Consider the following 13185-nt stretch of genomic DNA (forward strand, 5'->3'; position numbering starts at 1 on the left):
AGAATTCTTCTTCTCAAATACATTACAAACTAATTCTCCATGATACAACAAGAAAATGGGAAACCAAAAAAAAAAAAAAATTTAAATGAAAATAAAGTTACTCCGGCCAACAAATCTGAGAAGACGCATCAGCTGCCTGATTTGATGGATCTGTTCAATAACCAAAAATTTGGGGATGAGTTGTGATATCTCCGCAGTGAGGTTTTATATCATTCTAACGTTCTAGCTTTTTAGGGTTCATCAACCACTGGTCGTACTAAAGCCGCTTCTACCTCGGATTCAACAACCCCATTCCCTTGTCTCTCAGACATGGCTGTAGGAACCACGGTTTCAACCGCGTTCATGTCCGGTTTCACTACAGACTCAATTGGTGGTTTAATATCAAACCCAGAAACTCGTGGCTGTCTGTCTCGTCTTTCATAAACCGGACTAGGACTACGGCTATAGCTTCTGCTCCGCTTATGACCACCACGGTCACGGCTATGTCTAGGGCTGCGACTCCTTGAACGTGACCAACTCCTGCTACGACTACGACTGTAGCTCCGGCTCCGGCTTCTACTCCGGCTATAGCTCAGGCTACGTCGCCTTGGCCGAACCAAATCAGGACTTCTGCTACGACTTCTACCTCTTCTGTTGTCAAACCTTCCAACACCACGACCAAAGCCTCTACCACCACCACGACCAAAGCCTCCGCCATCCATATTATTATTGCCAAACCGACTAAATCCGCCTCTACCACCAACATTCATACGACCAGCATCAGGACCAGTGAAACCCCGACCACGATTCCCGCCACGTCCAAATGAGTCATCTCTGGTTCCAAATCCGCCACCACGGCCATCAAACCCAGCTTCACGGCCACCAAACCTACCCTCACGGCCACCAAACCCACCTTCACGCCCACCAAACCCACCTTCACGCCCACCAAACCCACCCTCACGGCCACCAAACCCACCACCACGGCCACCAAACCCTCCAGCAGAATCCCAACGGCTACCACCACTACCAGAGTCAAACCGGTTAGCCATACCTCTTCGATCCTGGCTATAACCAGGACCACCACCACCACGCATTGCAATGTCCCTTACTTGAGGAGGTACTTGCTGGTTCGCTCCTTCGAGGACTTTGATCAAATCAGGCGCGTATTTCCAATCTTGCTCTGTGAAGAAAGTGAATGCCACTCCAGTTGCACCGGCTCGACCGGTTCTCCCAATACGGTGGACATAGTCTTCAACGCCAGTTGGAAAATCGTAGTTGATCACAACTCTGTAGTAGTATAACACGAACAGAGATAAGGATCTTCATAACAAACAACCAAAGAAATATATACCAAGAATTGTTACAACAAACCTTATGTCTTTTATATCGAGTCCCCGGGCGGCAACATCAGTAGCTATTAATACACAAGATTTCCCGGTTCGGAACTGGCCAAGTACCCAATCTCTCTCACCTTGAGACTTGTCTCCATGGATCACAACAGCCCCAAAATGACGTCCGACACTACGTGCAAGATGGTCACAAAGCCTCTTTGTAGAGCAAAATATTATAACTTTTGAACCTCTTTCTTGCGACCTAAGGATTTGCTCCAAACGTCTCTCTTTCTCCATTTGAGGGACTACTTCAACATACTGCATTATAAGGATGGGTTTACTTCAGTAACGTCATCACCAAGTTACGTGGAACGATACTTAAGAGTGATAGAAAATGGTTTAGAAGATCATCACCTGTGTTATCGCTTTGTTAGCAGCCAACTCATCTACCCTGCCTATATTAACTTGGACAGGGTTCACAAGAAGATCACTTGCAATTTTTCTTACTTCTTTTGGCCAAGTTGCTGTGTACATAAGAGTCTGTCTCCGAGGAGGTATTTCATTCACAATCTTACGGATTTGGGGTTCAAAACCCATGTCAAGCATTCGGTCCGCTTCGTCAAGCACAAGAAGGGAAACCTGCTGGAAATCAATCATCTTCATCTCCAGTATATCATTTAGACGCCCAGGAGTTGCCACCACAATATCAGCTCCTCGTTCCAACTCTTTCAATTGAGGACCCTTTGGAGCTCCACCATACAAACACTAATGACAAGAATACAGATTCGTAAAAAAAAACATTTAGTATAGGCTCTATCAGCCCTGGTGAAAAATGTCAAAGAGACTCAAATAAAACTCACAGTGCATGATATCCTGGAAGACCGCCCGAAGCGAAGGGCTTCATCTTGTATTTGTGTGGCTAGCTCCCGAGTAGGAGCTAGGATCAAAACTGTGGGGCCATTTCGGGAGTCGTTACGACAGTGCCGTAGAAGAATGAAGGCAGGGATCAAGTATCCCAAAGTTTTACCAGAACCAGTTTTTGCAATTGCAACTATATCCCTGCTCTGCAGAGCAATTGGCCATGTTTGAGCCTGGATCGGTGTTGGTGATGGAAATCCAGCAGAAAGCAACTGGAATGTAAAATATACAAACATTAGCCCACCAGAAATATGAAGAACTACACGCTAGTCGCTACACCACTTATAAAGTTCATAATAAAACTGACCTCTCTAAGGATTTCAGAAGGGAGACCACTAGCTTCAAATGTAATGTATGGTGCTGGAATGTTCTCGCCCTTCACAACAAAGGAAAAATATCTTAAAGGCCGTACACATATTAGAATAGATGAGAAAAGTGCAAGGTTTAACACTATTCTCAAATGCTATTACTTATTCCAGTTGAAGTTCGTCCAATCCCACATTCTCAGTAGAGTTTATGGACAAACATTCACTGAAACAACAATTGCAAAATATTACAGCACATTTACAGCTTTAAAAAATTAACTGACAAGTAAAGCAAAGCAACCAAGAAATATGAACTTACAGTTGTTGTGACTTCATGTTGTTTCCGGTAGCTTTCAACGGGTGAGAGATGAGGAACATCAGGAGATGTGACAAAATGAGGCCTCGCCAAGGATTTCTGTGGAAAAGCTGGACCAGCGTGTCCATAAGTTCCATGCCCTGTTTGCCCCATGGCAGGATCAGCATTTGCAGGTGGACCACCACCTATCCTTATATCCTGCATAGCATTTTACAAATGCTTCTTTCCGTAAGAAATAACCGTGAGGCAGAAATATTTAAAAAGACAGATAGGAGAAGTGATCATCTGTAGCTAACCTTAGGCATTGCAGCAGGATGATGTGGTTGGGCACCCCTAACCGGCCCTTCCATTCTTTTGTTAACATAAGAGTCATTCCCAGGTCTAGATTGTACATTATTCTCATATGTTTTATTTGATTGGAAAGGGGAAGTATGAGACTTCGGGTGCAACATTGTCGGGTCCATTTGATTTTGAGGCCTAGGTCCAAGCTGGTGGTGAATCAGGTTAGCCTCTGGCTGTTGAAACTGTGTGACTGCAACAGGATGTTGCATGTTTGCTTGAGGTCCATTGTATTTCTGAGCCATAGACAAGTTTGCATTTGTTCTTTGTGATGCTGTATTGGCTTCAAAGGGGGCATTTTGAGATGGTGAACCTTCAGAATTTGGCAAATGGGGTTGAGAAAACCCAGTTTTCTTACCCCCATGGAACTCATCCCCATCCCTCTTTGGAGCCAACGAGTTGTACTCTTGCTGGCTAGAAAACTGCTGACCCTGGTGACCACCTTGAGGTGCCTGATGTGAATTTTGAAGCCCTTGTGGTTGCATGTGAGGCCGATAACCCATGTAATGTTGTTGTGGATGTGCATACTGATGGCTCAGCTGCTGAGGCATTTGTGAATGCTGATTCTGCATGACTTGCTGCTGCGAAGTTGGCTGATAAGACTGTACAGAAGGATGTCCATGTGGCTGCGACACCATTGACTGGCTCTGTTGTTGGGGAAACTGTTGACCTGATTGTTGAGACATTTGCTGGCCCGGATGCTGCTGCTGCTGGTGCATCAATTGGGGTCTTACATGTTGGGATGGAAATTGCTGTGGCTGTTGTTGTAAACCATGCTGTTGAGACACGTGACCAACATGTTTTGCTTGTTCGTGTTGAGCTTGGTGACCTTGTCCTGAAGAGGGTATAGGAATTTGAGCGAGCTTGGGCGTTGTGGCAGAGTGCGGAGGAGCACCAGCCTGCAAAGGTGGAGGAGGCGCAGAAGGTCTTTCATATTGAGTGACATTCGTTTCAGGATTCCAGTAATACAAAATTCCAGTGCTTCCATCAACAAGTCCCTTCCATGGTTTGGGAAGAGTTGGGTCCTCTGGAGCATATCTTGGACCAGCAGAAGCTGGAGTAGCTTCTGTTGTGGCCATAGGCAAAGGCTCTGCAAGCATACAAAAACTCTCATGTTACCATACAAAAGCTTTGACATAAAGATATCATCTTCCATGATTCTAGATAATTCAACCTAAGTTTTCACACTATATCATTCAAAGCCTTTATGTGACATGTATCATCAACGATATAATCAAGCTAAGCTCACGAGCACAGACCAACCATTCAACATAATCTACTTCCACGAGACCATAAAACAATCATGTCCAATTATAATTACAATCTCAATCGCAAACTATAGAAAATATACCTAAATCAAGCGAATAAGAAACCCGAAGACAGTTTGCACAAGTAATAGCTGAGCATCAAAGCATAAAGGGATGCAACGATTTAGGGTTTGAGCTAGAGACAAAGAAAGAGACTTACATCGACAACGAAACAGCACTGCATTCGCCTACGCGAGCCAGAGTTGAATAAAGAAACACAGGTGCGAATCAGAGAGGACCTCGATGGGAACTAGAGAACACAGGGGCTGGGTTCGGCGTATGGTAGAAGAAGAAGTGAGGCTGGGGTTCACGAAAGAGAAGTAATTCTGACAAAAGAGAAGCCACACGACGTCGTAGTAGAGAAGCCGAATACGGTCTTTAAGGCAAACACGACGACGTTTTATAATCCTTATTTGTTTGTTCTTGGGAAATTTATTAGATTGGGATTTTGGATCATAAAATTGGCTCACAAGTTTTAAACCGATCAAAAAGACACTTGAACCAGTGAAGAATATCAAATAAGGTCCAATTACAGGACTATCTTCAATAACTGTTTTATCGAAGTAAACCAATAATGTTTTGCCGACATTCGGATACAAGAAAAGGGATTTGCACCGAGAAAGTACAAAGGTTTTTAAATCGAATCAAATCAAATCAGAGGAGATTAAACTCACTTGGAAAAATCTCCATAATCTGAGTCTAGGAATCAAGAAAGTATAATGAGAGATATAAATGTCTGTACATTAAAAGAAACTAGAAAAACATAAATAATTGAGTAATGTAGATCCCTCATCTACCATATTTAATATGTCAAAGCTTTCTTCACTTGTTGCCTGACATGAAGCTTCTCTTAGGGCAAAGGCTCTTGTGAATCTCCAAGACGAGACAAGTGCAAGTAAGCATCAGTCCCTGCACATTCCAACCATACACATATATATATATATATATCAAAACTGAATCTTTCTTATGAAGCTAATTGAGACATTTCAGGTCAGAACCTTTTACTGATATGATCTGAATATGTGAATATCAAATAAGTATTGGACTTACCATATCCTTCCATGGATATGATCTGCAAATCTCCACCAAAATATCGAGCATACAAGCGACTAATCGGCAAACCGTAACCATAACCAGCCATAGTCACTGGAACATCAGCTGGTCCTAGTTCCAATTCCTCCACAAGCGGGTTTCTTGCGGTACTGTAAAGATATGTGAATATTTTGGGAAGACCGCTTCTCGGTATACCTCCACCTTCATCTGACACCTATTAGATTAACCCACAACAATAGTTGGTTTTAAACCAGTGCAACATAAACATGGAAACGCTTAACAGAAAGGAGAGAAAGCACAGGATAACGACCTTTATTGTAACATCTTCGATTCCATCAGCAACTATAATGCGGATAGGTGGTGCAACTCTATCGGAGTCAACAAATCTCTCTTGAACAGCACGTAGAGAGTTCTTGACTAGCTCATACATCATAAGATGCAAGTGCGTTGGAACATACCTATAAAAAGGATGCATTGTTTGCTAGGTGAGAACAAAAGCTTATATGGAATAAATCTTAAAAACAAAGAGAAGGGTAAAACTTGAACTCACGGAAAGGTGAAACTGGGATCCCCATATATGTTTATCTCAGGTGCAGAACCATACTCTCGGAAACAAATTGAGCGAGCATCTTCACTAGCATTCCTGGCTACCTCCATAGGAGACATCTTAGTGTGTATGTAACCCACCGTATGAAGCGGTGGATTTGGATTATGCAACTCAACATGCTGCCCTGAGAATTCCATTAAAAACCTCAACAAGTATCAGCACAACAACAACAGAAAACAAAAACCTTTCAAAAAAAAAAAAAAAAAAAAAAAAAAGCAAGTCTTACCAATAAGCATACGGATCCCAATACGAGACAAGTAGAAACGATCAAGAAACTGATGAATCTCATCAAGAGTTCCGGAATTCATTCCTTTCTTAAGCTGATTAACACCTAAAGCCATCATGGGAACCACATTGTTGTGCCTTACTTTAACAGCCTTAATCATCTGAGTGAATTCTTTCTCATCATTCGAATCCTTAATCTCAGGAAAGGCTCTCATATCCCTGAATGATTCCAGATACCAATCCCGTACCTACAAAAACAACAGCAAAATTTAACACAAACATCAACAAAATTAGCCAAATCTGGTTTCAATTCCAAAGATTTGCACACAAACAAACAATGTTCTCTACGAATTCAAAAATTCACTGTAGCATTAGCTTTTAAAATCCCTTGGTTTTTAAAAATAATCAACCACAGAATCTAACATCTACTTTTTTTCATTAAATCTACAATAATCCAATTTCATCAAAAACAATCTAATAAGAAGCAACCACCACAATTCAATTCAAGTCAGAAATCATTAAAATTCAAAAATCAGAAACCCAGAATTCGCGCACCTTCAAAACGGCAGGTTTATCAGAGAGGCCATAAGGAAGCGTCTGGAGTTCGAGCGCTCGCCTGGCGACACGAATCGGAAGCTCCTTATGGAGAAACTGAGCGGAGATGAGAAGATTCCTCTCAGTAGGTTTGGAACCAAACTCCATCATATACCTGAGGCTCACACCCGTTTGCTTCATGCAACCCCATTTGTGTAAATCCTCGATCAAATTCTTGGGAAACATTTCGCTGGCTTTCTTAACTGCCATAAGCGTTGGAACCCTTATCGTCGCTCTCCAACGGCAACGTTATCTATCATCAGACTTGACGGAAACTGCGAAGAAGATGGTTGGACATCCAGAGAAACAGAGACGAGAGGATTGGCTTTTTTGGCTTTGGGAATCAGCAAAGGCCGAGATTATAATCGTGTTTTAATTAGAGATGCTTAATACTAATATGGTTTTATGTTTTTTTGTTATTTTTTGTTTTGTTTTGGCCGCTAATTTTCATGGGTTACGATTTTTACTATTTGAAGTGATTGTGTGGTAGTGCGTACTGGCTCTTTTTGGAACAAATCTCTCTTTTTTTTTTTTAGTATTTACTTATTTTTGGTACAAAGTTCTTTTTTTTTAATTTATAAATAGTCTCAGTAAATCTAGCAGCAATTTTATGAAATAAATCCTAGAGTTGGATTTATTTATAGGCATACCATCATTTATTGTTAAAGTCATTAACTTGTTACCTTAAATATTCACTAATATATTTAACTCATGATTCTATTTAAAATTATAGAAAAACAATTAAAGGCAATATTTGTTTAAAATTTAAATTTGATTCTTCTTTCATCTTAGTTTTCTTTTATTTTAAATTTTTTTGAATCATCATATAATACATGAAATCATTAAAAATCTAAATTTTTCTGCATATATTGTGACTCAAATTTTAATAAACGGACATATATTACTCTATAAATATAAGTTATGTCGATAGTGCTTCTAAAATTAGTCCAATATAAAAGTATGACGGGTTATATAATATTATAGGAACAAAGATCTAGAAACTGCAGTATACTGTGAGGCAATACTACAAGCACATGTGATTAGCAGGAAATTTGATTATCGATCTTTGATTATTACTACGAGTACATGTGATTACGGCGAATCAAATTTTAGTTTATTTGAGCTAGATCTGTTGATAATAAAAAAAATTTAGAGTTATAATACATGACGGGTTGTGATTACCCGTCCTAATCAAAAATTAGTGCTTTTATAATAAGAATTATTTCAAATTTTTAAAATTAGATAATGAAAATTTAAATCAAAATACAATATAGAAAAAATTCAAAATTGAAAAATTAGATAAATGAAAATTTAAATCAAAATACAATATATAAAAATTTGTTCCGCGGTATACCGCGGGTTATAATCTAGTAATACTTATTGATTGAGAAAAGGATGTAAATCAAACAAATATTGAAATATAAATATCAAAGACTTTTTAAAAAAGGATCTCTACCCTATCCACAAGTCCACATGGGACATGGATGATGGCTAAAGGCTGAGATCCAAAACAACATGTCGTTCGATAGATATATATAATAATGTGTCGTCGTCCTTTATCATAAAAAACTACACGGTTTCTTTGTCTCTTTTTGAAAAGAAGTAAGTAGATATTCCCAAAAGGCTCCCGACCCGTTCTTTTATTATAAGGCCCTAAAGGCCCAATATTCCTATCCTCCTTTCACTAATTTTTTTTTCTTTTTCTAATGATAAAAGGGTTTTCTCCTTTCTCAAATTTAAATGCAAGTACAAAGTCGAACAAAGCTTTTTGGGTTTAGCAGTTTGGGTGAAAGATTTTAGAGACTAGAAAGTAGGGAGTTTAAGGATACACTTAATCGATACACTTCCAACTTATAATAATTCATACAACAAGTTTTTTATAGTTTAGTGTTTAGACTTGATATTTTTGTTTTTTATTTATTATAAATCAGAATTTGTAAATTTTATGTTGTAATAAAGTATTACTTCTGTTACATTAATACAGGAAAATATAATTAGTTCTTTATCCCATGTAATTCACAGTTTTGTAGCTAGGGCAACAAAGTCTTGGGCCAAACTCATAAGCATGCCTAAGATGTAGACTGCCGAGGAGTCCCAATTTGAAGTTTCAAACAAATGTTTTGTTTCTTTTGGAACAACACAACAAAAGAGTTTGTGTTTGACTTCATTATCTTACCGACTTCCCCGAATCTCAATTGTTTGAAACGACGATGTTTTTAATATATCATTGACCTTGATCTATTTTATTCATATTTTGTTACGTCTGCTTCTGCATGCTTGTTTATCTTTGACTTGTTCACTCCATTTTCTATCGTTTTTTTTTCTCCTCGGTACGAGGTTTTGTTGGACGAAACTGAAATTAATATATCATCTGAAATCCACATTAACGAATCCAAGAATGTTCTATAACAAAAAATTCGGACTTAAAAAATAACCCCGCTAAACTACACTAGTTTGGTATTTATAGTTGTATATTTTTAACAATTAATGAACTCATCTATACGATTATTTACTTGCTTAGGACACAAGTTACTCATTTAAGTAAATTTGCTTTCGACTTTGACTACGAAATGTTACCATCTCATTTCAAATATCTTTCATGATCCGTATTTTAAAAATAAAAGTGGGTTCTGACTGAAGTTTTTTTATATTTCTACGCTAAAACTCTTGTTTGACAAATAACTTGTTGGCTCTATAACTACTTGATGGAAATCGTACATTTTATGTTAAACAATGAAATGAAATATTTGACTTCACACCAAACAATAGTAAATTAATAACCATGTAACGAAGACCTAGAAACTTGTAGAAAACTTCTATTCAACCATACCTTATTATAATCATCGTGAAAGAGGATTAAAAGGGATTTAGCTAGACTAACCACTTACTTGTGACAATTAAATAATGTAAAGTACGTTTATTTTTATGGGCTTTGGATTAACGCTTCCGTTGTTGACTTGTCAACCAAGGGGAGAGAAGAGACTACAAAACGCACGAGTGGGTTGTGATTTTAACTCGTATACCTCTTTGACTAATTGACCGGGGACACGTACGTCAAACTGATTAATAATATTCAATATATATCAAATCGAGTTACACAGGTCAAAATTTATCAAACTATTTCTAAGATACGATATTGATATTAGACATAAAAATAATATTCCTAGTAGGTTCAATCCGAGATGAATACTGTCGAGCCTCGGTTATGTCCCACATGTGTGTATATTGTTTATTAGCTAGCTCTCTTATATATGTAGTAACTAATAAGAGTATGGGAAGTTCAGCAATATACAAATGGGTGCGTAACAAGGAAATTATTTGGATTTACAACTTCTTTTCAATTTCTTTACTTAAGGAATTTTCTGATCCTAAAATTCAAAGTAGTTATACAATATTTATATACCGCAATTTGGTCAAAATGCTAATTGTTATTTACTACTTGATAGTTTATTATATAGTACATCCTCTAGAGAGAACAAATCACATATGGTATTGATCATCATCATTGTTTTAAAAGCCATCTTGCGCATATAGATTTTTTATATATATAATGTTTAATTAACTAAGATATAGCTTTTTGAATGGGGGAAAATATATGTGAGAAAGAAAAAAAGCAAAAGTATTATTAAAGCATTCTAAATGAAAACAAAATTGGGTTTAACGACAGAAATGTTTGTCTTTAAACAAACAACATGTTTCTTTTGCGAAGCATAGAGAGAAAAGACGAGAGAAAAGTAATACTAATTATCAACAAGCACTTGTGTTCTCCACTTCGGAGGAAACCAAATTGCTTATAATACTAATTTTGAAGCTACTTAAAATCCTAAATATTACTTTATGTTCCCTATTTAGCTTTGTTTTCTTTCATTAAATATATAACTTCGGATAATTGCTTTCACATCTACATTAACATTCCATCTTCTCGTTAAATTTTACTAAACGTGCGTCAATATATATAAATTCACATAATTAATTATATGAAAGTAAACTTAAATTAATTAGGATTAGAAGCTTCTAACCGATTGACTATGTAGATTACTACGAATACAAAATTTTCACCCTCATATTATTATTCATTAACAGTCATCGTTCCTATAATTATTGTGAAGCTCTTTTGTAAATTTAGACTGATGATACAGACAATTCTTTTTTGTTTTCTACTTTCACGTATGACACGACACCACTATTAATTCATTTAAGCGTATAATATAAACGTTTTGATCGAATTATTGGTTTAATTTGATTTCATTTCGCCGGTATATAAACCTTTAATCCTTAAAACTTTCTTTTTCTTTTCTTTTTTGTCAACCCCAAAACTATTAATAGATTGAAAACTGGTACTCTACGTGCCTCTTACAGCTATACATTGAAGTGGAATTAAATGTCGAGCTCCCGAACTAGAAAATCTATCGAAAATGTGAAACCGTAGATGGTGGTGTATTTTAAATAACAATAATGAAATGTTAACAAATGAGAAGTACGTAGTTGTTCAAAATAAGTAATATAATTGTCAATATGGGTCGTTTAGTTAGTCCACTTCAAATCAATTGATAATGGAATTTTACTTCCCCTACATTCTACCATATTTTCAACACAAAATTGTTTATTCCAAAAAAAAAATTATAGTTTCGTTAATTAAACTTCTAATTTTGCGGCCCTTAATCCAATTGAGTCATACCCCGATGATCAGAAGCGTGACTAGCGGGAAAATTTCACCTCCTTTTCTTTCTTTTTCAAATTATCATCCACAGGAAACTAATTAAACTGGTTTCTAGGAGATGTAGTTCCTTCAACCTCATAGTATCTGAAGTTCGAATCTTTGTTTTACACATGATACACGAGCAGTCCACGTACGTGATGTACACTCATGAATCATGATACAGAAACAATTCAAGTAGAAATAGAGTTATATAGGTTAATTAAAAGATCAATTAAGGCAACAAGTATCAAATATCTTGCAATGGAAAGAAGTCATGTATGAACAACTATGAGTCTACGACCACTTGCGTCAGTAACAAACCTATGTAATTTAACTATCGTACGTACGTATCTTACAGTAAATAATACATTATGGTGCTCTACTGTACACATTCATTTGTTATGGTGTATATAAAGAATGTCAATTGATTCAACCAATCTACTATGTAGCTATAGTACACTTTGTGAGTCATCTTGGAAAAAATGTACGAAGAAACATGTCGACCAAAAAAAGTATACAGTGTGTGACATATGAGAAAGGCAATTTTAGTATTTACGCGAGTGAGAAAAAACAAAAATATATATATATATTATGATGAACCATATATGTATAGATATATATTCAATGGAAAAATATGGACAAATATATAATACGAACATACAAACATGCCTTTAAATCTTATTTTATTTTCTCGCCAAATTTAATATTAATTAAGAGAATAAAACTCATCTAGGGTTACAAAAAATCTCACAGAAAGGGAAGTACACACCTCTAAAAGCAAACAAACGCACAAAGGGTTTGATGATATCCACTCTCATATACAATGGGATAACAATGGCTAATAGTTAATACCAAGCATAAGCGTTCTGAATGTTAAGTCATATCAACTTCGAAGTTCATTTTATTTGAAAGAATAATGTCTTCAAAAATATACAAAATAAAAATAAAAAATGATGGAAACTCAAAAGGGCTGTCATTGTTCAGGGAGGACTTTGTATGTGTAAAGGGCCATTGAATCTAGACTTCAAACTACATTCGCCTGTCTTTTTCAAATATAACTTTCATAAATCTCAGCTAATAATCATAACTATTACTATTATAAAGAAAAAGAAAAAATATTCTATTACTGATATAAATATCTACATTTATAGAAAAATCTACAGCACGTATTCCATAAACACCAGATTAACAAAAAATACATGATACAAGAGAATATAGTTGCTAAAAAAAATGATGAGAATATATATATATATATATATATATTAATTTCCACACTTAATTCGGAACCAAAGCGCGCGGGCAGCTACAATACTAGTTTCTCTAGTAACCCGCCGTTTGGATTAGCCGAGCTTAGGTCGGAGTAGGACGTAAACTCTTTTAGATGCATAAGCAAAAACAAACTAACGACGTACACTTCATGATATTTTAATATGTATCTCTATACATATTTCTGGAACAATCTCACCATCGATCGCTGTCGTCAATTTCATATGCAAATGTAGGTGTAATCTT

At 36.7% G+C, this 13185-nt stretch overlaps 2 protein-coding genes across 2 annotated transcripts; both read right to left on the minus strand.

Moving 5' to 3' along the window:
* Positions 1–80: 80 nt before the first annotated feature.
* On the minus strand, positions 81–5022 carry LOC104764340 (DEAD-box ATP-dependent RNA helicase 40). Its single transcript, XM_087501638.1, has 8 exons — positions 4656–5022; positions 3146–4278; positions 2853–3047; positions 2536–2604; positions 2171–2440; positions 1725–2075; positions 1351–1628; positions 81–1266 (listed from the first exon to the last, which is right to left on the minus strand). The coding sequence occupies exons 2-8, from the start codon at positions 4265–4267 to the stop codon at positions 231–233; spliced, it is 3321 nt and encodes a 1106-aa protein (XP_087357764.1). The 5' UTR covers positions 4268–4278; positions 4656–5022; the 3' UTR covers positions 81–230.
* On the minus strand, positions 5006–7454 carry LOC104764342 (pyruvate dehydrogenase (acetyl-transferring) kinase, mitochondrial). Its single transcript, XM_010487856.3, has 6 exons — positions 6936–7454; positions 6382–6628; positions 6099–6279; positions 5859–6006; positions 5546–5762; positions 5006–5404 (listed from the first exon to the last, which is right to left on the minus strand). The coding sequence occupies exons 1-6, from the start codon at positions 7182–7184 to the stop codon at positions 5346–5348; spliced, it is 1101 nt and encodes a 366-aa protein (XP_010486158.1). The 5' UTR covers positions 7185–7454; the 3' UTR covers positions 5006–5345.
* Positions 7455–13185: the final 5731 nt, after the last annotated feature.

This window comes from Camelina sativa, chromosome 19, assembly GCF_030686135.1.
Source record: "Camelina sativa cultivar CO46 ecotype springtype chromosome 19, ASM3068613v1".
Lineage (NCBI taxonomy): Eukaryota > Viridiplantae > Streptophyta > Magnoliopsida > Brassicales > Brassicaceae > Camelina > Camelina sativa.

Excerpts from the sequence above, each read along its gene's own strand:
- LOC104764340 (XM_087501638.1), bottom strand. The coding sequence starts at position 4,267 with ATGGCCACAACAGAAGCTACTCCAGCTTCTGCTGGTCCAAGATATGCT. Across the intron at positions 3,048-3,145 it reads ATCCTGCTGCAATGCCTAAG|GATATAAGGATAGGTGGTGG; the intron begins GTTAGCTACAGA and ends AATGCTATGCAG. Across the intron at positions 2,605-2,852 it reads AACATGAAGTCACAACAACT|GGCGAGAACATTCCAGCACC; the intron begins GTAAGTTCATAT and ends TTTGTTGTGAAG.
- LOC104764342 (XM_010487856.3), bottom strand. The coding sequence starts at position 7,184 with ATGGCAGTTAAGAAAGCCAGCGAAATGTTTCCCAAGAATTTGATCGAG. Across the intron at positions 6,629-6,935 it reads ATAAACCTGCCGTTTTGAAG|GTACGGGATTGGTATCTGGA; the intron begins GTGCGCGAATTC and ends TTGTTTTTGTAG. Across the intron at positions 5,405-5,545 it reads CATATCCATGGAAGGATATG|GGACTGATGCTTACTTGCAC; the intron begins GTAAGTCCAATA and ends TGGAATGTGCAG.